Genomic DNA, 26,107 nt, shown 5'->3' on the forward strand with positions numbered 1-26,107 from the left:
ATCTTTTTATATACACAAAGCTTCTTTAAAAGACAAATGTGCTAGAAAATGAAATGCTTTAATATAAGATGTAAATATTGTACGGTCACATTCCATTCAAACAATCCACAGAAAAGGAGAGCTGAATTATAGCAACAAAAGCCTTTAGCATTAAATACCCTCTACTTTCCATCTCTCAATTTTAACCACATAATCTCTGAAACATTCCAAGCCTCATTAGAAACCACATCCTGCCCTGCAAGCCCATCACAGAACTAATTCCAGATGAATCAGAACTGGTGGTTGTCACTCAGCGGTAAAGTAAAAAGCACTCTGCCCATGCACCTTATCCTTTGTTGTGAGCTATAAATCAAATTAAGCTCTAAATCTTAACCGACGAGAAATGATCTTGCATTAGTCCTGTGACAAAACCAATGAGGTTTATTGTATGGGTCTACGCATTAGAAAAACAGTTATTAAAAAAAGGTGAAAGGGATCCAAAACACTACCGAATTTTACCCTCTGTCATGCCATGATGTGTTATAAATATCCCTATAAAAAAAATATACCACCTGGTTCAGTGACATATACATTGACTCAGCAGAATTTTGGATGGCTCACGTCACATTTGCCATCACCCCTCACACCCCAACATAAACTGACATTTTGAAGTCAGCTTACCGTAGAAAACCATTTGGAAATAGATTGTGAGAAGAACCAGGCATGCCCAGAAACTGGCAACTAGCCACTGATAGCCTTATCTTCCATGAGTACTACAGTAAAAATGTAAAGGTAAAAGACCCCTGGACGGTTAGGTCCAGTTGAATTTTACTATGGGGTATGGCGCTCACCTTGCTTCAGGCCGAGGGAGCAGGTGTTTGTCCACAGACAGCTTTCCGGGTCATTTGGCCAGCATGACTAAACCGCTTCTGGCGCAATGGGACACCATGATAGAAGCCAGAGCGCACGGAAACTCCATTTACCTTCCCGGAGCAGCAGTACCTATTTATCTACTCGCATTGTTACGGTTTTGAACTGCTAGGTTGGCAGAAGCTAGGACAGAGCAAGAGGAGCTCACTCCGTCATGAGGATTCAAACCATAGGTGAGGACAGTGCTCTAGTGCTTGAGGGTTTCCCACAGGCATTTTGGTGGCCAGAGTGAGAACACGATGCTGGACTAGATAGGCCATCTGTCCAGCAGCCTCTGCTTCTGTTCTTATGCATTCAGGTTTTGCTTCTCATAGGCATATGGTCAGCCACAGTGAGAGCAGGATGTTTTAGAGTATATGGGTCTGTGGTGTGATCCAGCAGGGATCCGCCTTTGATTTTAGGGCATGCATTTGGATATGGCTCTAGGTGCGATCCCTGGCATCTCCAGTTAAAACAAAATCAGGTACCGGGGATGAGAAAGAGCCTCTGCTTTGGTTCCTAAAGAACTGCTGCCAGTCAGAGTAGAGAATACTGGGCTAGGTGGACCAATGGTCTGATTCAGTATATGACAGTTTTATACATTCATAAACCACTGAGCCTAGGGCTTGCCGATCAGAAGGTTGGCGGTTCGAATCCCCGCAATGGGGTGAGCTCCCGTTGCTCGGTCCCTGCTCCTGCCAACCTAGCAGTTTGAAAGCACGTCAAAGTGCAAGTAGATAAATAGGTACCGCTCCGGCGGGAATGTAAACGGCGTTTCCGTGTGCTGCTCTGGTTCACCAGAAGCGGCTTAGTCATGCTGGCCACATGACTGTATGTCGGCTCCCTTGGCCAATAAAGCGAGATGAGCGCTGCAACCCCAGAGTCGGCCATGACTGGATCTAATGGTCAGGGGTCCCTTTACCTTTAAACAGTGAACTACTGCAAATGTAAGTTTCAATGACACAGGTTTGGCCAAAGACACACTTTGATGTAAAATAATTGTTGAAAGTGATGTGCTTACCTGGTTTTGTTTGAGGTGTTTTTGGGCTGGGTGACGTTTTAGGCTTGGGTGGAACACGGCGACTCCCTTTTTGACCTGAAAGGTACAAAAGTTGAATTAAAGCTTCATCTATACCATCCTATTTCTTCTTGACGCAACAAACTATCACCTTTGAGTTTTCGTCTGGATCCCATTACGTTTCTCTGCTACTTTTTGCATGTTTTCAGGAAAGGGCTCTGGCCTACTGCACAAGACAGGATAAAGCTTTCCCACACAAATGGAATTGCTGGGAAAATAGGCCTGGCTACAGTTTGCATTGCTGACCCAGCCCTGCAGCAGATCCACATGTCATGCTGGAGCCCTTCTTTGCGAGTGCCATTAAGGCAGGGATGGTGAAACTGGGGTTCTCCACATGTTGTTGGACTCCAACTCTCATCAGCCCCAGACAGCATGGCCAATGGTCAGAGCCAGTGCTTGCTTTCTGGGGGGACGCAGGGGGACGCATACCCCTAAACATTTTGTGAATCTAATGGGAGAAGAAACAAATTTTTAAAAATGTTTTAGTTTATTCTCTAGCACGGTGAATCATCAGTTCCGTTGCTACCCCTGATGGCAGCCTTATTTCCTGTCATGGTGTTTCCCGAGTCTCAGATGGAAGCAACCGTTTAATGTGTGAAGTTACTGTGATCTGTCAGCTGTGTAATATGAGGTTATGCATGTTCTTTCTTTTGTCCATTTACTGTATTTATTTTCCCCACTTTGAACTCTAAAATGGTGATTTTCCTGAGTCAAAATGAGAGTACCCATAAGCCTTTTTTAAAAGAAAAAGAAAAAGAAAAAGAAAAAGAAAAAGAAAAAAAGCACTGGTCAGAGCCGCTGGTTCTCCCGTTCTTGCATTAATGACTACAGCTACTGCTTCCTTCTCCCTGCATTTTCAACAGATCTATTGGCAGAGAATGGCACTTAACAAACTACCTTAGGACAAATGCAAACTATTAACTGCTGGTTACAAAGAGGAAAAAATTATTCAACAAGCAGAGAATCTAAAATGCATGTAGTGGGTGTTCATAAAGTAATCCAAAAATCCAAAGATTAAAAAAATAACAACAAATTCATATAAAAGGCCTTCCCACACAGAAAGAAAAGCTGGAAGTCAATCAAATGTGTATTGCTACCAAGATACAGAATGATATGCTGATTAAAAAATAAGTTGTGCATGGCCCCCTTATAACCCATAATATCTGTACTTGGCCAATATCCAAATTGTTACTGCAAGTCGCTTAAGCCAGACAACAACTTGCATTGTTGGGTCAAATAACACTGACTCTTAGAAGTAGAAAATGGCTACATGGGCGGAATAAAAGACATCGCACATTATGTATGTAAATGTTGTTTACAGAAGGCAGTACAAGATAAATGACTTGTTCAGTTGGCTAAAAGTGTGTTTAGAAAGGGGAAACATTGTTCTGGTTGCTAAGCAGTGATTCATCCCGTGCTTTGATATTGTGTTATCTGTTGAGCATGCCAACTGCTAGGAGACTCAACATAGATATATATGGCTGTTATTTATGTACATAGGTCTCTATACATATTTCATAATGTTTTTGTAATTGTTATTTGTTTTATAAACTTTTTATTTTTATTCTTAAAATTCATATCGCTCCCTTCATCATAGATGATCTCAGGGCTGGTAACAACAAAATAGAATACAATAAAATATGATACAGTTGAAACCGTCAAACTAATCCATTACAACAGAACAAAAAAACAGTGATCATTGTGTATCAGTGAGGAATATCAATGTATGTAGTCAGAAGGGCATCAAAGGTCTTCAGATTCAGAAGGTCTACGTATTCAGAAGGTCTTCAGTTGGCACCAAAAGATGGACAGTGTTGGCCTAAACAGAACCAAAGCAAGGAGGGTGTTCCACAATCGGGATGCTGTTACCAGGAAGGCCCTATGGCAAACTAATACATCATCTGACCTCATGTACAGATGGTATGGCCAAAAGGGCCTCTCTAGGAGATTTCAAAGTACAAGCAGGAGTGTTATGGGAAAAGGTGTTCACCTGTGTATATATTTGGTGTATATATGGTATTTTTATGTATGGGGTAGGAGAAAGTTCCATTTGGCAAGAAAGTAAAAGCAATAAAAAACAAAATTTAAACAGATTTCCCCCTGTATATTAAGATGCCAGTAAATTTCAGTGATCAGGGACCGCCTCTCCTGGTATGCCCCACGGAGAACCTTAAGGTCCACAAATAATAACACCCTGAAGATCCCAGGCCCCAGGGAGATTAGACTGGCCTCGACCAGAGCCAGGGCCTTTTTGGCCGTGGCCCCAGCCTGGTGGAATGCTCTCTCACAAGAGACCAGGGCCCTGCGGGATTTGACATCTTTCCGCAGGGTCTGCAAGGCGGAGCTGTTCCACCAGGCCTTTGGTTGGGGTTCAGTCGGATTCTTTTCTTTCTGTATAAGAACAAGCATTAAAGAGGCCTCCTAGCCTGCTCACAGGTCCTTTATAAGACCAGTGGTAACAGTTGGCACTGGAGAATATTAACCACTCTCAATTTTACCCGTGGACTGCCATCTGTCCAGATTTTAATTTGCTCTGAACTAATTTTAAGATGTATTTTAATTAATTGATTGCCTGTTTTTATGTTCTTTGTATACTGTTTTAGTTTTATGATGTTAGTTGCCCTGAGCCCAGCTCCGGCTGGGGAGGGCAGGGTACAATTATTATTATTATTATTATTATTATTATTATTATTATTATTAATGGGGCATTTATTTTGAAGACTTTTCCCTGAGTAGATATTCACGATGCACCTCTATATGTTAAATAGTTCTTAGTAGAGGAGATATCAAATATAATCACACACTGAATATAAATGAGCAGAAACTCAAAATAATGAACCACTTACTGGGCTTGGTTGTTGTTAAACCAGGGCTGGGAGATGTTCTTGGTCTGGCAGGGACACGACGAGTTTCTTTAGGAACTAAAAGGAATTGAACATGAGCTATTTTACTATAATACCACAGGGCTGCCAAATGCAAGTAGGAGCGGATGCCCACAAGCATCACTTCTACAAAACATATGCATTAGAAGTAACAACAAATAATAAGCCACCAGTGATAATTAGAGTGTGCATGCTGAATGGAGTTGGGTGATATAAATGAAGGCATAAAGTCACTGATGAAATTAGCAGTTCAGAGAGATTTGAAGTCTAACTCTAAGATACAGAATGAAAAATAATTTGAGGCAGTTGAAAACAAATCAACATGATCTCATGTAACAGGCTTCCAGTACCTCAGAGGTATTTTTCATCACATCTTGTTTTGTCTCAGGCTGTAGCATAAAGGTTCTAGTGGCCACTGAAAGGTCTTGAAAAGTATTTGTGCAAAGGATCTCTTTAGGCATTTTATACTCAATCGTAAGTGAACACGCAAGGCTGGATGGGGCAGGGAGTTAGAGCTAACACAAGCCCTATCACCGTTTCAGCTGAGGGCAGTCTTCTTAAGGGACTAGCCTCCTGTACTCCTGCAATCTCCCTTCATGTTTTGAAGCTGTGACTTCCCAGAGCCATAAAATGCATGGGGAACCTCCATTTGTGAAGCTTGCCCTCCAACTCATGGAGAGCGACAGGAATGGCTTTATCCGGATGGGGAGTGGAGCTTGGGTGTTCCTCTTGCATGTGTACTTAACACAAATATAGAACGTCTGAAGAGGGCAACTGTCTTCTGCAGCTGGAATGGCTTCATTATATTTCAGTCACTTTGCTCAAACAACACTCTTATGGTAGGTCAGAAAGAGCAGAGGAAGATTTTTGCCAGCCAAAGAGCATCTCTGGGTTCGAGTTGCTGTGATTTCTTGTGAACATATACTCTGCAAGACCCCGTCCCCTAAATCTTTTAGGAGTCCAATTTTAAAAGATGTGGGGTTTCAGTGCAATGTCGTCCTTTTCTAGACCCAGTACAGCATGGTGATTTTAGTAATGTTGTGGAAGAGACACTAGCAGCTAAGAAAGCTGAATATCAAGGTGAAATGATGAACAAGAAAGTACAGTATGGTATAGAAAGGATGTGAAATTCTATTGGAAATTATGAAGGCAAGCAAATATGATCATCCATGATTAAAATGTTTTACCCATTGTTGACTTTGGTTGTTCAGTTCTAAAAGTAACTGCTTCCATGTCTGCATCATCAATAATATTAGTAAATAAAAAGGCATGTATTCAATAATAAGCTTGCAAGTCATTATAAGCATAACATGAAAAAAACACAGCTTTGATTCATTTGCAGCTGGCACTCATTTAATGCACTTTATTTTGATTAACTTCAAGTTACAACTTCAAGTAGGTACAAGTTTGTCTTCTGATAACTCTAAGAGGAAGTATTTCCAGTGTAGTGGCAATGAATGTACATTATTTTGTGTGTTCTTACTATTTTCCCTGCATGGGATGCAGGTGGCACTGTGGGTTAAACCACAGAGCCTAAGGATTGCTGATCAGAAGGTCAGCGGTTCAAATCCCCGTGATGGGGTGAGCTCCCGTTGCTTGGTTCCTGCTCCTGCCAACCTAGCAGTTCGAAAGTACACAGTGCAAGTAGATAAATAGGTACCGCTTCAGTGGGAAGGTAAACTGTGTTTCCGTGCACTGCTCTGGTTTGCCAGAAGCGGCTTAGTCATGCTGGCCACATGACTCGGAAGCTCTACGCCGGCTCCCTTGGCCAGTAAAGCAAGATGAGCGCCGCAACCCCAGAGTCGTCTGCGACTGGACCTAACTGTCAGGGGTCCCTTTACCTTTACTATTTTCCCAAGGCTGAAGTTCCAAGTGCAGCTGTTTTCCTTAAGAAGAAAGAGAAGTGGATTTCCAGTAGACCACAGTACTCATGCTTATTTCTATTTTGCTAGCTGCACTGTAATTCCGTGCAGTTTCTCTAGACTGCACCATGTGGGGTATGTCCTAGTGCCTAGCAGTTGGGAGGAAGAGGGGTCTAAAAATGAAATAAGTACAGGCAGTCGTCCCCCCCCCTCCCATTTATGCAGGGGTTACATTCTGAGGCACCGCGTGTGTCAGTGAAATCACGTATAAAAGCCTGCAAACACCCTGTTCTGCCCCCTTAGAATATTTGACTGCATTTTTAGGAAAAAGAATGAAGTATTCCAGGCTGTGCCAAAATAGATAAAAAGCTATACTGATGAATGAATTCATACAAAACAAAAATGAATTTACCAGGCTTGGTCTGGGGCACATCAGGGCTGAGCCAAGTTTTTGGTCTGGAAGGCACAGGGTCTCTTTCTTCTGGAAACAAAATAGAGCATACAAGTTATAAATTGGTACATTGTTCAAAAATCTCAGTGTGAGATCAGATGCAATGAATGTGGGTACAACATGCCTCTGTCTTACTTCCTACTAAAGATAATGAAGAAGGATAAAGGAGAGACATGCAAAGGAATTTTTAAAAAGCATGTTTTGACTTTAGGCGCAGATTATAAGAATGGATACAACAGGCTGGCTGCCCTTGGAAACTTGACAGACATTTAAACACACAAATATTGATCCAGAGAGACCCAAACTGCTTTGATTTGGCAAAGCTCCATGACTAGGCATTGAATCAGGGGCAGGATTAGAGAAGTGCGCCATCTGCTCAGGTGTCATTGGATTAGTTTCAGGTTTTATGGCTGGAGAAGGCAGATAAGACCCTTGGAAATTTGTGACCAATGGCACAAAGCTTGACTGATACAACGCAGCCAGAAGGGGTTGAAAGGATGGTTCCAGGGAATGCTGAAAGCATCCTTAAATGAGTGGTGCACTGCAAGAGGTGATGGCTTGACCACTAATTAAGAAGCCCTCGTGGATCAAGAGGTTTGTGGCAAATCCCCCAATTGCAAATATTTCCTTCTTAGGGAAGGGGGTAGCTGCTTAACTTCAGGTGCTATTGGAAGAAGTGGTTTATCTGGACCCATTACAGTCTCACTTTAAGTCTAGCTTTGGGAATGAAACAGATTTGGGTCACTCAGTTATATGATCAGATGGATTTGAAGAGAGACAAGTAGGACACTGTTGTTTATTAATCTCTCAACCGTTGTACTGCTAGACTGATTGCAGTTCAAGAGTTGGAGGCATGGTGAGTCAGTGGTTCCACTTCTATCTATAGGATGAGTTCTGGATTTTTGTTGATGACTGCTATTGATGTGATTTTCTTATTTTCCTGCTCTGCCCTGGTATTGCATTGTGATGAAGGACAGATAACAAATACTCTTACATAAAAGTAAAACTGAGAGTAGTTATATATACTATTAGGATATGAACACAAAATGAATGCAAAAGGAGCTGCTTAACAAACACTCAAAATACTGGATAAATTCAAGTGAATCAGCAACACATTAATAAAATTAAAGGTAAAGGTAAAGGGACCCCTGACCATTAGGTCCAGTCGTGTCCGACTCTGGGGTTGCGGCGCTCATCTCGCTTTACTGGCCAAGGGAGCCGGCGTACAGCTTCCGGGTCATGCAGCCAGCATGACTAAGCTGCTTCTGGCGAACCAGAACAGCGCACAGAAACGCCGTTTATGTTCCCGCCAGAGGAACCTATTTATCTACTTGCACTTTGATGTGCTTTCGAACTGCTAGGTTGGCAGGAGCAGGCACCAAGCAATGGGAGCTCACCCCATCGCGGGGATTTGAACCGCCGACCTTCTGATCGGCAAGTCCTAGGCTCTGTGGTTTAACCCACAGCGCCACCCGCGTCCCATTAATAAAAAATTAATAAAAAATTACCAGCTTTCAAATTTGGACCTTCTGTTCTTGTTGTTACACCACTGAAGAGCTTGGATGAAATGAAAATCAAAACATTTGAACTTACTAAGTGTACACAGTGCCTTCTTCAAATCGAATAGAATGAAGTTTGACCAAAAAGTATAGAGAAGTGTGGAAGCTGTGTTTGATGGCAATCTTCTTATGAAGAAGATTTTTTTGGGGGGTGGTTGTTCTTTGATGGAACAGCAAAGAAATGGTTTGGAAGTCATGACAAGCAGAAGATTCAAAGTGCCATTAGTGTTTCATAAAGTTGTAAGAAGGATAAACAGATAAAATATACTTTTCAAGGAAGTAAATAATCCATTACCCGGAGTAGCTTTGGGACCATTGAAAACATGAATATGGAGGTTAATTGAGTCCAAGTCCGTAATAAATGGTACTGTTGGAAACAAAACGGGGGGTGGGGTGGATCTGAGATTAGGCTTGTCTTGTCTGAGTCACATATGAGATAAGAACAAGACACATGTGCATTTCAGAAAATAAAATGCATTTCCTATAATACCACTTGGTTTTACTTAATGTTTACATATTTTTATCTTCTGTTGATAGTGTACTCAGAGCAGCATACATGAACAATAAAAAAATCAAAATAAAAAACAGAAGAATGTAAATTTCAGTGAAGCATCATTACCTAGTTCAGACTTGGGTGGCTCAGTTCTATGTGCAACAGGTTTCATATCTATACAAAAACAAAACAAAACTTTTATATATAATAAATGATGCTTCTTGCCAAAGTGACGAACAAAATCATCAGAACAATGACAAACAAAAATAGTAAAACATAACAAGGAGTAAACGTATAAAATAAAATATGAAAAAAATCTTAATTTACACTGAAAACAATATTACTAATGTCTGCTGGTAGATCAGAAGAATTATTAAATTTTACTAAAGATAAATCAATACTTATTAATCCATGTGCCTTTAAAATGTCCATGCATGTATTCTTAATAATTTTCTTTCCAAAATTGTATCAAATCAAAGGATAATCTAGATGTCATGCTAATGAGCAAAGTGAGGAAAGGAAGGAAAGTAGTCAGACATCAACAGTGATGGTTATGCACGGAGATGTGAAATGGCAAATGTGGGGTGTAGCAAGAGGCTATCTTGACAACATACTTGTAAGAGGCCTGGTTTTATAATAATGCTAAGGATGGAGGAATCATTCTATTTCTTCCTCAACCTTTGTATGCATTTTAACTTAAAACATGCTTTTATATGTGCGTTTTGGTAATTTTTTGAGCAAAGAACTGTTATTGCAAAATTCGGAGAAGTGTGTGAGAATGAAACATTTAACTATATTCTGTGTAAAGATAATATTAGTCCTGGAAGTGCAGATCAAATCAGTTTGCTTAAAAATGTAGACCAAACAAAATGCTCAAGCACCCCAAAATGAGATAATTATATAATTACTATCAATGTCTTAGATCCAAAGAACTGTAAAAAGAGTTCCATTTGCAGAACGCGTCATTCCCAACTTTCTCTTTCCACAAAAGCACCTGCAGCCCTCAGAGGACCCTCTGGACTGGTGTTTGATGCAATGTGAAGGAGAGGGTCTGAAACTGCCCCTTCTGCTCTTGCTAGGGCACCACTGAATGCAAGCCATTATGGGATTAGAATGAAATCCTGCACTTCATTTCGGTTGCAAAATTTCCTTTAAACTGAATGGGGTGTATTCATGTATTACCAAGGGCAACTACACCCATGCAATGTTACTGAGATGCATACACAGACCATTTTAAATGTGACAACTGAGGAAAATTACCAGGTTTAGTATGCAGCACATGAGGGCCAATGGTTGTCTTAGGACTCGAAACACGATGCTTGACTTCTGGAGCTGAAAGAGAAAACTTGGTTAGGAGCTGTTAAAGACCAATGTGTTTGGCTCTGGCTTTTCAGATGCGAAGGTGAAGGTGATGAAACAAAATCATGCTGTGGGAAAGAAGTGTACCAAGGCAGACAACACAAGAGACTTTCGAAAGGAAAGTTGCCATAATACATGAATAAGGTTGGTTAAAGTGATTCATATGATTCGTGGCCATTTCTGGAGCCTAGCTTAAAAAAGGAATGCGAATCACACACGAAAGACTTGACTGCAGTGTAATGTGGCTACTTCCAGCTGTTTTCAAAAGGTGACAGAATCACTGTGCGAGGAAAGAAAAAGTAATTCTGTGGGGTGGAAATGAAAATGGTTACAAATGTGCTAAGTGATCAACATACCTAGAGAAAGGGTGAATTTTAATGGGGGGGGGGGAGAAGGATGCTGTTAGATGACCTTTCAGAAGGAGAAAATGCAAATGGTTTCTGAGAAAAGAAAGTGAACAAGACCAGTCAGTGCACGAGGAAAACACCATTACCTACTATTGGAAGTTCATTGCTAAATGTAATAGGCTCCGAAACTGCACCAGAAAAAAGGTAACGATTAAAATGAGGAAAACCTTTCAGAATGAATGTAACTATTGCATTACCCTATAAACATAAGGCTATACGACTATTTTAAAGTCAGAGTTTGATACAAAATCTTAGAATCAAGCGAGTTAACAGTGGAAAACATACACGCAAGAAAATATTACTGAAGATCCACAATCTGGAAGTACATTTCTGCCTCTTAATCTTTAGGTCAGGGGTGGCTAATCTGTGACTCATGTATGGTCAACCAAGAGATTTCTGTTAGGGTCTAATAATTCTGTGGCATTTTGTTTACAATTAAAAAAAAAAAATGGGGGGAAAGTGGTTTCCCATCTTCGTCATTCCCACCTTGCTATGCAGGATGTGGAAGGTTGTCCATGGGTCAAAGTGCCCTTCATCCTGAAAACAGTTAACCACTCCTGCTTCACTTGCTTCTGTAAGGACTACCCTGTTTGTGAAGGCTTGGGGATAGGTGGATGGATGGATGTTGCTATTATTTCGGTTATCGTTCTGTTTTTGCAGTCATAGAATTTTAATGGATTATTTATTGTATTAGTTTTCAAAATACTTTTCTGACACTGGGAAAGGCGGACTAGAGCGATATTTTACATACATACATACAATCAAATGCCTTATGCAACCTCGTTTTGAAATGTACCTCTCTGAGAGGCAGTTACTGCCTATTATATTTTTATTTGTAATTGATTTGCTCTGTTATTCAATCAGACCTCCCATTCACATTCTTCAAGAACATCTGGAAATGTTAAAACAGTTGAATAGTCAAACTGTTAACCAGAGGCCATGTTTGTGATTGTTTCAGACCGTCAGCCCAGCAGGCAGGATCAATTGCTCACAATCTAACAATCCAAAGTGCCAAAATGCTGAGATCTAGATTGCTGGGAGTCTAGACAGGAAACAGTCTAGCGACCAATCAAGATGGCACCTGCAGTATATTTGCAGTCATACCACCAGAGCCCTATTCAGGGACTATGCTTGAACAAGGAATGCCTACACGAGTAGCACCAACAAAATCTCTACCAGCAATGACATCACAGAAGGTTTCATTAAGCCCATTTGTAAAAACACATAATTACCAGATTTAGTAAATGAGGGTTCTGGTGCTGTGGATGGTTTAAAAGGAAACTGATCTGCTTCAGTTACAGCTGGGGAAAAAACATCGGTAAATAATTCAGGCACATGCCAACTCAAAGGATGTGTTTGTATCATATGGTTCAGATGACATTTATCTTAAAGATTGATGGTGCATTCCTTTGCATATTTACTCAGAAGTAAGTTTGCTGCCTTCAGTGGGGCTTACTCTCTTACTTGACATGTTCTTGTGATGCACCGAGCCAACATTCAATATCTCCTACCTTTCATCTCTCCAGAACTCTCAAGTGTACTCCACAAGGATGGAAGCACTCCTACTGTTCATGCTCGAAAGGAGAAGTTTTTCTATATGAAGTCTGTCCTGTTATATCCAACATACAAACACCCTTTTTTTTTTAGATGCATTGTTTCAGCTTTAATTTTTTGCTGAGCCACAGCAAAATGGTGCCTTTTACAAACTCTTTTCCCTGAGCAGGACTCCACCATTCAGAGGAACTACTCCCCTTGATTATCTGGTATGATTTATTTTAAAACATCGGAACTCAATATATTACAGAGTCTGCTTGTACCTTCTCAGGCGCATCATCTATTTAACCACGATTCCACAGAAATTTCTGAGCCAGTCTGGTTTGAATAACCAGTTGATTCAAACCATCAACATTCAAACCTAATTATGAAAGTTTATTTGATTCTGGAGGGTTTTATATGACGGTTTTGTGTCAGTTAAACATTTTAAACAAAAATATTCCTAAAAGATTCCTTATGGATTTAATGGTAAAACAAAAGGGCAATCAGACTAAGTGTACTTGCGCTATTTATTTTGAGATTAAAATTAATTTAATGTATAGAGTTTACAAATTTTCGCAGCTGGGTTACAAAATACTTTTGCTGGCAATGACTGTGGAAGTATGATAAAAGCTGACAGGCTGGAGGATTTGGCAGTTGGGAGGAAGACTGGAGCTGAGGGGATTCAGATGCTAACTAGATGTGTCTACGGTAATTCCTAGCAGTGAAACCAAGTTAAACTGTCAAGCTTTGCTTAATAGGATATGACATTCCACTCCAGTGCATTGGTTTGAATTATTCTATACTCAGCAGGAGTTCCTATGACATGCTTTAGTGCAAAGTGGGCCAAAAAATAAATAAATGTGTTGTTGTTTTGAGGGAAGGCAAAGTGTTGCAATAGATTCCGTCTCAAGTCTGAGATACTGATAGCACTATGGTACATCATATAGGAGCACTGGGTTTTGGTGCGGTTTTTTTTTTTTTTTGTCAGCAGTCTATTGACCTGAGGAGTTGGCAGCTTTGCAGAAGAGACAGGCAGACGTATAGACCTGACTCTGTCAAAGCCATGCTCATGATCCCTGTTGCTCCAGTCTTGGTATGCCACAAATGTCTGCAATATGTGGCAACTGTAGCATCCATGTCATAGACTTGGTTTCTCATGTGTTAGTGGTCAAGAGTTTCACCCATGCAAGAAAAGGATCTTGAAGATTTTTGCAGAAAATACGGGGCTAGTAGGATAGGGTATGTTTCACATACTGTACATGGGAACTACTCTCCTAAAACAGCAGCAGCAGCAATGTCTAAGGTGGATGTTATGGTAGACTAACCCTAAAATTTGAAAGGCTAGCAAAATTCTAAAGATGAAATTGTGGTAGAAAATGCACTTGTAGTAAATGAAAGGTTCCTTGTAGTAATGAGAAGAAATTAAAAGAACCAGCTGGATAGTGACAATTAGCTGAAGTAAAATATATTACCCATTGTTGCCCCTGGATGTCCGACAGTGTGAGAAATCTTAGTTGTGGTGGGAACTGGAAGCAATTTGCTGGTAACTGTTGGAGTAAAGGATAGTCTCTTAAGAAAGGAAAATCTGAGAGTTCAGGATTTTAGAATGTGTATTCAAATAATGTGCGGCATACTCTGTTTTAACGGCATTTTTGGACTATCTACCTAATCATAAATATAATCAAGTAGTGTAGTATCACTGTTGGATTTAATTTGGGAGACCTTGATTAGAAAATGCATGGAGAGCATGGCTATATTTACCATCCTCCAGGTTCAGAAGTAGCAAGTCTCTGAGTATCAGTTGCTGGATACTCAGCAGCAATAGGCTATTTACTGGGTTCACATCCTGCCAATGGGCTTCCCTTGAGCATCTGGCTGACTACTGTGGGAAACAGGATGTTGAACTAGGTAGACTTCAGTCTAATCTAGTAGGGCTCTTCTTATGTTCTTGTGGGGTTGAATCCTTGCTCAGCTCTAATGTTAACTTAGTGGTCTTTGACAAATCCGTATTTCAGCCTATTTCACTCAAGGTTATCGTGCAGATAAAATAGTTTAGTCTGATGTATTTTGCCCTGAGAAACATAAATAATTTAAAGGCAAATATGATATTATACAAAATATCAAGTCGTCCTCCAAAGCGAGTTATTAGAAGATGGAGGCAGATTCATATTTGCTGTCATTTTACTAATTCAAAACATCTGAAGTGGCACCTATAGTTCTCTAAAACAGAGCAGGAAATTTTTAGTCCTCCCTCCAGACATTGTTGGATTGACCATTGGACATGTTGGCTTGAGCTGATGATATTCCAATGACATATGGAGGCCACAGATATCTCACCCCTGCTTCAGAGCATTCAGAAGATCATGTGGCTGAGTTATTAAAGCACAATGAAAAGCAGAAGGTAGTACTCTTTTAAAGTTGGAATAATACAGCCTGATCCAGTACCAGTACAAGTGGAGAAAATGAGGCTTCTTCCAGTGGAATATCTTAAGGATAAGAGCAAAAGTCTACAAATCCATGAAACCAAAATGTTTCATTACTTCCATAAGTTTTTAAAAGGGAAAGACAATGCCCAACTCTGCAGGTTGCTGCTTAACAAGAGGGAAAGGAATGTTGAAGCTAATTTAATAGAAATATGAACGTGTTATATTTAGCATACAGCATATATTATCCATCCTAAGAAAGTGAAAAATAATACATCAGTCGTCAACATCCATTCCAAGACACACACACTGTCAACCTGGCACATTAAAGCCTCTTTGGTGCTAAGGCAAACAGTACACAAGGGAATTGTGTCACCAACAGGAAGTCCAACTGCTTTTGACTCTCCTGAGCTAATATTTCAGATTTGTATGTTTAGCTGAGTACACCGGAGAGTAGCTGACCTGTAGGAGACAGGGCAAGCTTTAGGGTATAGATCAAGTAACACAAACCCCGTTCTACTTCTGACTCATAACTAAAAATAGATGCATGGTACTTATCCAAGCATCTCATCATTTTAATGGCCAGTTTCCCCTTTCAATCTTGGTGAAATTCTATGACTTTCCTTCAACTCTACAAACGCATGAAGAAAATAAACAATATGGAAATTTCAGTTTACATTGCAAAAGGCACATCTGTTGCCTCTCATTTAAATCTCTGGATTAATCTTTATACATGGATGGAGAAGACCACATGTTGCACAGAGCACAGCTGTACTTCTTATTGTCTGAAAGCTGATAGTATATCTGAATGGAAAATATATTTCCAACTATATGTGCCTGTGTGTGTTTATTCTCTATATTTAATTCAAAGTCCTTGGGCTGCACATGGCACCTTCCTATACTATGTGTTTTACTTCAAGCCTGGTAGAGGCTTTTGAAGTCCCTGCTTTCACACTGGAGACATACCTAGATTATTTAGGGGGTGGGGGAAATGTAAGGGCTTTTCTGGTCAAAGTACTGTGAGAGGATGATTAAGTCATAGCTAAATGGGAAATTGCACCCAAGCAGCTTGGCTAGAGTGGGTCTGGCCATCACAGGTTGAAGAAATTGGTTATTGCAAATTAAAGTGCCAGATTTCGAGGAACATATTAAGATTGAATGGTTTAATTGTGCTTTATCAAAGCTGTAATATGAAAAATATCAAAATGTTAAAATATATCACATAAGTCTGTTTAGTTCTGCAGAAATTCTCATGAACAGAGGTAGCATGAAAAATAAAAATAAAAATATTTGCTTGGGTCTGAAATCTGAAATATCTACATAAGTAAGGGGCAGCGGTGCTCACTTGAACTCCTGACTGCTGAGTCACTGCTGCTTATCAGGAAGGAGAGGGAGGAGGAGGCAGGGAGATCAGTGCTGGGCAAGTGAACTGGCACAGCCAATACAGCTCTCCTGGTGGTACATTTGCACCACACACATCTCCCTGCTGCCTCACCTTCCAATAAATAGCTGTAGCTCAGCTGCCAGGAGGTCAGGTGAGCCCCAGGACCCATAGTACCATACTTCTTTGTATGGAATAGAAGTAGCATAGCACTTATTTCCAGTCAAAATATTCTTTCATTGAGTTCTCGTTGGTATTTTTATTGAAACCTCTTTCAGAATTTTATCCCTATCATTATTTATTGCTAGTAGTGACTGAGCTAGCAAATCAACCAACATTAACTTAATTGTCAAACCTGAGCCAGATTTCAAACAAATTAGGTAATGGCAACTTAATTCACCCCATTACAATATTTTAACTTACAAAACAACAGAACTATAAGCTTTGACATGACAGCAAAATCTAATTTGGTGTTTAGAAGCTGTTTTTAATCTCAGACTGTTACTTGCGATTACAAATGGAATTATATTGCATTACATGTTCTAAGATTATATAAGAATGAATGCACACGAACAACACATGTTCTGTTTTTGTGAACTGCATGTCCAAGTCCGTCAGAAGAAAGCTTGATCCATGCTGTGGAATAAAATAGTTATAGGAAAGTACATAGCAATTACCCGGTACAATCTTTGGCTCTTCCAGATGGGGAGGGATTTGGGGCTTGGAAACTGGGATTTTTGTTTTACTGGGAGCTGAAAGGAATAAAAACGAAAAGGTCATTTGTATGTGCCCTAAGAAAGCAGCTCAGATAGCACCGAGAACTTAAAACGAGGGGGAGTCCTTCACGACCAGTGTTGTGTGCTCACCTAAGTCCAAAACTACATAGGAGTATCCCAAACAAACAGTTACTGAGATACCAAGAACTGCATGACATATACAACAGGCTTATGTTATGCCTGTGTGATTATTTTCTTTTCAATCCTTTCCCCTTAAAAATAAAGCCATATTACAAACTAGTCTGGGAGACTCAAAAGTAGTTTGCCAAACGTCATGGAGGGGCTGCTACTTGAGTTTAAAAAAATATTCTGTGTATATTTTGAAGCAAATCTTAGCAAGTCAGACAGGTAAGTCTGCACAGGGTTATAGGCATGGCCCCTTGGGCTCACAGAACTAGTCTCACCGTTTTTGGGAACTTGATCAATATATGAAGAAAATGATCTATTTCCCTGGGATGCCTGCAAACCGCTACGCATTTTTCTTTCAGCAGTTTCCTGTCCTACAAACAGCACAGATCTCCTGTTTTTCAAAGATAAGGTCCTGAATGCTAACCTTGCCTTCCCCACTCCTCTTCTATGATTGGAGGGTTGGGGGGGTATTGTTTTGTTTTTTCTCAGACCCCAGAGATAGTAAGCATCATAAAAAAACTGAAGCACCAATATTGTGTTTTGTGCTGCGTTCAAAGGTCCCACTCCAGTGTTTTGGCACCCTGACAGACTCCCAAATACTGAATGCATGCAGAGAACCAACACTGGGAAGTACCTGTGTACATTTGTATTTGCCAGATCCTACATGGGATGCATATACATAAGTCTGCTTCACCATATTTTTTGCACTCATGTTAGGACTAAACTGAAACATCCCTGACTTTGTCGCCCTGCTTGTGAGCTATGAAAAGTCCGACTTCCAGCCCAGGGGGTGGGCTGAAAAAGTCCATAGTACATTTCCCCTCTAATGTTCTAACTAGGCAGCTGAGTGGCACAGGAGAGGAAGGGGAAAGGAAAGAACTGACTCTGTTCTGTAGCTTTCAACAGTGTCTATTCGCAGTCCATTCCATGTGGCCCATATTTAATAGACCAACCATCTATAGAATAAATGGAGGCATATACAGAGTTATTTAACTATTACAATTATTCATCTGTCACTTCATGTAAACCTAATTAATTATTACCCTGTGTTGTTCTTGGCAATTCAGGGGTTTTATAAATTTTAAGTGTAGTGGCTTCCCATTGAGGTTCTTTTTCTGCTGATGAAAAAGAAAAGAGAGAGAGCAATAAATCATGTGGGAATTAGACAGTTATTCATAAAAGATGTTTAAAGTTAGATCTATTTCCCATTGCCCAGAATCAGTATATGATTACTTGCAATTAATATAATATAAAATATATTAATATAAAAATAGGGTTCTTTCTGATTCCTGCATGGTTTTCTTATTATAACTGTTTACACCGAAATATTTTATGAATATGAATATATGAGGTAGCGCACAAAGACTGAAGTCTACACAAAGTTGACCCAAAAGGGTTTTGTATTTCCTCAAACCAACAACATAGCTTTTTCAAACAGGCTAACTTTGAATTCAAACAACATCAATAATTACAATCCATGGCATGAATTGTTATTACCATGTTTAGATTCTGGTATTTTGGGATGGGCAGAAGGTTTAGGTGTAGAAGGAACCAATTCTGTTTCCGGCAGAGCTGAAAGACACAGGTTGTATTATAGATTTTTGCTTCTTACTGTCTTTTTTAATTTTCTTCCTAGGAAATTAGAATCAAATAAACTAAAGTGAAGGTGAAACAGGATGTTTAAAAATTGTAAATTTGTTGCAAAAAATATACCTCTTAAAGCCTCAAACAACAGCAAAATCATATTTGTTTATTCTTTTCCAGTAACTCACCAGATGACTTTAAGAAAGCCATTCTCCCTCATGCCCAGGTGATCTATCTATAGGAATAACAATATTAGCCTACCTTACCAAGTTGTTTTAAGGATTACAAATATAACGTATGTGAAGTACTTTGGACTCTCTCAAGTGCCATCAATTACATATACTGTTAAATAATATTTTCATTACTCATGTAATGGTTGATTATGCTGATTATGTAATGCTGGAATTGATGCATAATTGACAAGGCTTGTGGTAGCTCTCACAAGAAATACGTGTGGAGAAAATTAGTAAAGCTGGTATAAAAATTATAGAATACTACATGCCAATTCATAATCATAGGTAAAAGAAGGACTTTTCCATATACTTCTGGATAACAAATTTAGAATGCTAGGTCAAATACAGTGGTACCTCGGTTTAAGAACAGTCCTGTTTACGAACGATTCAGTTTACGAACTCCGCAAAACCAGAAATAGTGTCTTGGTTTGAGAACTTTACCTTGGTGTAAGAACGGAATCCAAATGGTGGAAGGGCACCGGCAGCAGGAGGCCTCATTAGGGAAAGTGCACTTCGGTTTAAGAACGGTTTTGGTTTAAGAACGGACTTCCGGGATGGATTAAGTTTGTAAACTGAGGTACCACTGTACAGATATAACAATAAATTATTATTTTTTGTGTGTGATGTGAACATGCTACAGGAGGAAGAAAATTTAAAGCCTCTTTTTGTGGTTTGGAGCAAATTGCGGTTTCAGATTTCATACAGGAAGTTCTTCAAAGTGTAGTTCAAAATCACAATTTGATCCTTGTATTAACTATGGTTTAGATAAACCAAGTTCCCTGACACAAAGGGAAACTGTAGTTTGTTCCAAACCATGGACAGAAGCAGCTTCTGGGGGGAGGGGTGTAGCTGCAGCAGTAGCTTCCTAACAACAGCATAGCTGCTGCTTACTCGGAGGGGCAAGGAAGTGGAACAACAGGGCATGGGCTGATCCACCAGTGGGAGAATTGGTATGGCTCCTCCACTGTATCTCTGCAGCTGTGACCTCACAACCACTTTGCCCACAAGGAAAACTATCTAAAAATCATCCAAATTCAAGTACTATAAATATTTTTTTAAATAAATGTTTTCTTTTTATGTGAAGCATTACTTTCCTTCAGAAAAGCAATTTGCTCAATTTACCGTTGGCCTTTTAAAATAGTTGTCACACTTTTGCTGAAAACAGGAAATGGCTGCGTCTATAATTTCTATGAGGCAAATCTTCAAATAACAACAGCAAGCACATTTGCCCACACTGTTTCACAAATGCTCATTGTTAAATTGATCAAAGGGCAGATATTTCAATGGGCATCAGTTCAACGAGCAATTTCAATTAAGAGCAATAACATTTTCAAATTTCAAGAATTAATGCTGTAGCTGTAAGCCAAATACTACACTTGAAAGTACACTCTGTTTTTATTATTTGCAGTGGTGAAAAATGGCAATAAAAAATATTTTCAGGGCTCTTCAGGGACTGAATTTTAATGCAAGTTATACAACTTTTCCAGGAAATGAATGTTACCTGGAGCAGCTTTTAATTGTTCAGTAATTCTAGAAGTTTTAGGTGTATTCTGCTTCAAAGGTGGTTGATTAGTGGCTAGAAAAAGAAGAGAATTCAAACTGAACAGAAAAAGACAAATATAACTAAAAGTTACCAATCTTGAAGTGAAATATTTCCTATTTATTGATAAAACAAAAATGTTTAATGTGAAAATAGAAAGATTGGGTTGGGGGTGGGAACCTATCAAATTCAAAACAGAAGGTCCGTTATCACCAAATACACTAAACACATTTTAATAACGACTCATGTACAAAACTGGCAGCAACAGCCCCTATTTCAACAGAAAGATGGCAAAAGGGAAAAGGGCACACCCACAAACTCTTCTGAGCTTGATTGTATAAGCCCCAGTAATACACATGGACTATTCAATGGAAAATAAACTCTTAATGCATGAGATCTGGAAAGCAGAAAAAGCTAGAAATAAATTTCAAATTAATCATCAATAGTTGCATACATTGATTTCACGTTCATAATCAATGTATCTAAAACAAAAGTGCAAATTTCTTTGATTGTAATATAGATTTGTGAACAATCTGCATTTCATTACCAAACCCAGGTTCAATAGCTCTTGAGAAAAAAATAAACAGAAGAAATGTTTTTTGGTGTTAATCAAAATTTATCACAGTACTCAAATTTTTCTCAGAAAAGTAGTAACTGATAGTAATTTAGCATGCAATCCTAACCATGTCTATGCAGAGGTTACTCCTACTGAATTCAATGAGGCTTACCGCCAGGTACTGTAAGTAGGGTTAGGACTGATGCTCTAGTAGCTATTGCACAGCTGAAGAGAGAAGAGTTCAAAAAATGCCATCTGTAGTGTATATATAAAGTGAGTATTTAATTACCGGGGCTCACATGCCATCCTTCTGGAGTGGCAGAAGTCTTCCATTTAAAAGGAATAAATGGTGTTTCAGATGAAGCTGAAAAGAGCATCATGGTTACATTTAAAATCCTTCAAAATTTAAACAAACCGTTCATGCAACACTCTTGCAATGATGAACAGAATGGAATGGACCGGAGGCTGATGAAAGTGATGGAGTTTGCAGACCACATTGCACTGATCTTAAGCATAACTCAGTGCTCCAATGACAAGTGTCAATTTCCCTCAAAGACAGTTGTGCAAAGAGATGGATAATAATAATAATAAAAAGAAATGATAGGGAGCCCATGCAGCTTTCGTAACTGAAATTAAAAGTAAAAGGATGAACCATGTTTCTACAAAGGTTTGGAGACTTTGTAGAAGCTAGAAGTGTGATAAAAGGTGAGTATGGAAAGGATGGTGATGATTTTATTCTGAAAGAAATGGATTCACGTGGAATGAAAATGTTTCTGATGAAACATGACACACAGTATGACCATTCACGTTGAAAAAGAGCATTACCCTGTGGTGTCTTTGGCCAGTCAAGAGGCTTGGATGTTTTTGGTGTGAAAGATTCCAGGGTGGGTTCATTTGTTACTGCTGGAAGAAATGTTGACAAGTATAAGAAGAAAAGCCAGCTTGGTGGGGGAAAAAGTTTCTGCAGGAGGAAAGCTATTTTTCTGTAGGAAAAACCTGAAGGGTTTCCTTGACTATTGGCCATTGTTTTTAGTTTACCAGTTTAGGAGGTGTTACAGATGAAGTCATCTGTTTAAATCACACTGTATGAAAGATTTCCTTCTTCGTAGTGTATGTGGATTTGAACAAATGCTGCGTGGTCATCTGTTTAGTTCCTGCCTGCCTGCCCACCCGTACTGTAATTGTTTTGGATTACATCTTGGTATCTGAATCAGTGCCACACAGAGAAACTTAAGGTTTTATTAACGACTCAAGTGAAGTGGCATTATCCAAGAAAGTGGAATACCACAAGAAGCAACACTGTAATAAGCAACATAGTCTACTAAAAGTTACTGTGCAATGTAAACACATAAACTCAGAAAATCTCATAGTTTGCGTGACTTGCTTCCAGGTAACTGTGTAGCCTTAACCTAGCAGTGAGAACATATGGGGCACTTTGAAGTCCCATTCTGGTCAACTAAGGTGGTCACCTATATCAGCAGAAATCCTCTCTTCTACATGACATTACAGGAACAGAAGCCCTGTTCTCTTTTGCATTTGGCCACACTGGTTTCAGTAGAAAAGACTTAAGACATAAGATTTAGCTCTAATACTATTTATTTTCTATTTTCTTTCCTATGTTTTTAACTTTTTCTATCTGGATAAGCTGCCTTTCTCACTGGGAAAAAGATGAGATATAAATAAATATAACAATATTTTTAATACAGTCATACCACGGAAGTCGAACAGAATCCGTTCTGGAAGTCCGTTCGACTTCCAAAATGTTCGACTTTCACAGTGTGGCTTCTGATTGGTGGCAGGAAGCTTCTGCAGCCAATCGGAAGCTGCGGAAGCCCCGTCAGATGTTCGGCTTCCGAAAGAACATTAGAAAACCGGAACACTCCCTTCCGGTTTTTGATCCTTCAGGAGCTGGAACATTCAACTTGCAAGGCATTCGGGAGCCAAGGTACGACTGTACTATTATTATCCATATCATATAGGGGGCCTTAAATATAGCCCAAAATAGGCAGGCCTTGAACCTCTAGGAATTTACAGCATACAACACACACTGGGAAAAACAGGAGGTGTATAAGGGAGAACAACAGAACTCCCCCAAAGCCACCAGGAAACCATCTGAATCCATCAGCCTGCTGGGGTTGACCATCTTAATCAGCCCCCACCCCTGCAGAGGCTCTGAGTTCTAAGCCCCACAAGGCAGTGGTTTGACCATGGCAACAGAACTATAGAGTCCCTCCATTCTAAGATCACCATCATACAATCAAATACAGAAAACCTGTCCAGAGTGTTCTCTGCAGCATGGGTAGGGCAAGAAATCACTTAGGAAAGACCCATGGTTGTCATGGAGGACATGAAATCCTGAGGCATTTTCAAGGGGAACCTCAGTGTGAATATTAAAGTCCTCCAACACCAACCCTGAAAGCACATCAGCTAGCTCAGGAAGGGAGACTGTTGATCAGTGGAGTGGGTGGTACACAAACAGAATCCTTAATCTATCCTGGTCACCCATTTCAGATACACTCTTGAACCCAGCAGACTGCGGGAGAGGACACCTGGTCAGGGGGATGCAATCTGCTATGTGCAGGTGTAATTTGCCAGACTGTAAGGATGGCGTTATCTGGAATTGTAGATTTTGCTCTCGAAATTCAGTTTCAGATAGAGTCATTCCTCAGAAGATTCTGCAAACAGAAATTCTAATGACATGAAAGAAGTATTGAGAGCTGGCGCCTACGGACACATCCCCCAGCTTCTCATTTAAGAACAGTTTTAATGATTTCAGTGAAACTATTCTGAAGTAAGTACAGCAGTCTGAAGACTGCAGTCTTAATTCCATGGATGGTAAGTACAGGATGCAATGGTATACCTGGTTCGGAGTCTGATTTGTCAATCTCATCAGATCTTCTGGGGCTTGAAAGACCAGGTTGTGTTTTGCTGAAAACTAAAAATAATAAATTGATAGCAGTTGTAATTATGATTTCTTTTAAATCAATTTTTTATTTTCTGAGGTGGCTTTGCTTGTATATAACTAGTATCAATAATAAGAGTATTTTTTTGGGAAAAGTTTTTGATTTGGTTGATTTTTAACTAATCAAGTTTAAACGCAGTCAAAAACGACAATATCTTAATGAAGATGTCTTTGAGGATCTTAAACTAAGGGGAAGAAGAGTTTGGATTTGATATCCCGCTTTATCACTACCCGAAGGAGTCTCAAAGCGGCTCACATTCTCCTTTCCCTTCCTCCCCACAACAAACACTCTGTGAGGTGAGTGGGGCTGAGAGACTTCAGAGAAGTGTGACTGGCCCAAGGTCACCCAGCAGCTGCATGTGGAGGAGCGGAGACGCGAACCCGGTTCCCCAGATTATGAATCTACTGCTCTTAACCACTACACCACACTGGCTCTCAAAGGGAAATACCTTTTCTTTTAAAAAACTACACTCATCTCTCACAAACAGAAAAGGGGAAAACAGAAAAATATTTTTTTTCTTCTTCTTCAAAAGTGGACACATAGGATATTCTAAAGGTTTCACAAACATCTTTTGCTGAATATATATATTTAAAATACATATTAATTTCAGGAGAGCAACATCAGATCCACTTTGCTTTCTCTTGTGGAAATCAATTTACATGGCACCTGTGCTATGTTGCCCTGCAAATGGCAGGTAGGAGAAGGCACTAAGTAGGAGTTACAGAAGTCCCTAGACCCTATCTGTCAACTACAGTAAAATAGAAATAATCATCTGTACAAACCTACATAGTGCCCTATTGCCTACTAGCAAGTGATGCAAAGGGACAGGTGAGCTTCACTCATCTGTCCTATACATGGGTAGAATATTCTATACATGAGTACATATTAGAATTACATTTTGCACTATTCAGCTAGCAAGTAAACATAAAGGGTGGGATCCAAAGAAGTCTGTTAGGCATGCCAAAGGGGTTTGAGGTGCCCAGTGGAAATTTTAACCTTTTTTTAAAAAAAAACTGAATAGCAGATCTCTGTAGGGAATAGCAGCTCCTTCACTTTCAAAAACCAGATTGCCATTTGGCAGGGGGAATTGCTGTACTAGAAAAACAAGTTTGAAGCTTCCATGCGGACATGGAACTCATTGTGCAGGGCTTTGGATGCCAGCCACAATGTGCTTCTAGGGTATGTGTTTGTGTGGCGTGTGCATGTCTGTTCCCATCCTCTCTTAGCCCCATCTAGCATTCAAATTATACACAATCTGGAATGGTGGGGAAGAGCTGGATAGGGTGCAGCAGATTTGCACAGACTACCTGTTCTCCAGGCTATTCTGTGCTGAGAACAGGGGAACATAAATACCTGAAATGAGCCCTAAGGGGGACCTTTCATCTAGGTGCATTGCGGCTATTTGGGGAAGGACTGGACACCCAATGTTGTGGCCCAATGCCTTTTACAGGATTAAAACAGCAACAACCAAAAAATCTAACCCAGTGCTTTCCCCCCAAGATTACGTCCCCCCCCAATGGTTGTGTTTGCTTATGATAAACATCTCCATAGTCTTATGGTGACTGAGTCAGTGATGTGGTTATTGATACACCTAACATTCAAGCAATAAAAGGCACTAATTGCATCTCACTATCTTACACTGCTGTGTGACATTTCAACTCTGAAGAAGCAATTCAGCATTTCTTGAATGAAAATGCATTGTGTTTTCCTTTTTTCAAGTCCTTCACTTTCCCATGGGGCAGGCCGCCTACCATGTATCAATACATTTTTCACCACAAATGCAGCCAACCATTTTTCTCCTATCATTTCCTAGTATTTAGTTGTTAAAAACATTTATGCTATATATGGTTATGCATACTTTCCATGCGGAAAAGTTACTCCTCCTTTTCGTTTCATGCAGATGTTTTTGTAGCGGTTGGCTGGCCTTATTACAATCAACACCGCAAGCCTTAGGCTTTAAAACCACCCACAAAAATCAGAGGACAACAAAAAAGCCCTTTGTACCAC

General features: G+C 39.8%; 1 protein-coding gene across 39 annotated transcripts in view; it reads right to left on the reverse strand.

Annotated features, from left to right (window-relative positions):
• Window positions 1-26,107, reverse strand: part of ABI3BP (ABI family member 3 binding protein) — a 134,025-nt gene that overhangs the window by 40,490 nt on the left and 67,428 nt on the right. For 12 of the 39 annotated variants that reach the window (XM_081002629.1, XM_081002597.1, XM_081002599.1 and 9 more), the window contains 17 exons: window positions 23,998-24,072; window positions 21,963-22,040; window positions 21,427-21,501; window positions 20,543-20,617; window positions 18,722-18,796; window positions 18,268-18,342; window positions 16,997-17,071; window positions 13,988-14,062; window positions 12,212-12,280; window positions 11,066-11,107; window positions 10,474-10,545; window positions 9,340-9,387; window positions 9,016-9,087; window positions 7,123-7,191; window positions 6,036-6,083; window positions 4,813-4,887; window positions 1,910-1,984 (listed from right to left, as the gene is read on the reverse strand). In XM_081002629.1, the coding sequence (XP_080858755.1) occupies window positions 1,910-1,984; window positions 4,813-4,887; window positions 6,036-6,083; window positions 7,123-7,191; window positions 9,016-9,087; window positions 9,340-9,387; window positions 10,474-10,545; window positions 11,066-11,107; window positions 12,212-12,280; window positions 13,988-14,062; window positions 16,997-17,071; window positions 18,268-18,342; window positions 18,722-18,796; window positions 20,543-20,617; window positions 21,427-21,501; window positions 21,963-22,040; window positions 23,998-24,072 (1,173 nt within the window). The remainder of the gene's footprint in view (window positions 1-1,909; window positions 1,985-4,812; window positions 4,888-6,035; window positions 6,084-7,122; window positions 7,192-9,015; window positions 9,088-9,339; window positions 9,388-10,473; window positions 10,546-11,065; window positions 11,108-12,211; window positions 12,281-13,987; window positions 14,063-16,996; window positions 17,072-18,267; window positions 18,343-18,721; window positions 18,797-20,542; window positions 20,618-21,426; window positions 21,502-21,962; window positions 22,041-23,997; window positions 24,073-26,107) is intronic. The other 27 variants (XM_081002612.1, XM_081002603.1, XM_081002628.1 and 24 more) reach the window with 26 other exon arrangements.

The sequence above is a fragment of the Podarcis pityusensis genome (genome assembly GCF_964106645.2).
Source record: "Podarcis pityusensis genome assembly, chromosome: 4".
NCBI classification, from domain to species: domain Eukaryota; kingdom Metazoa; phylum Chordata; class Lepidosauria; order Squamata; family Lacertidae; genus Podarcis; species Podarcis pityusensis.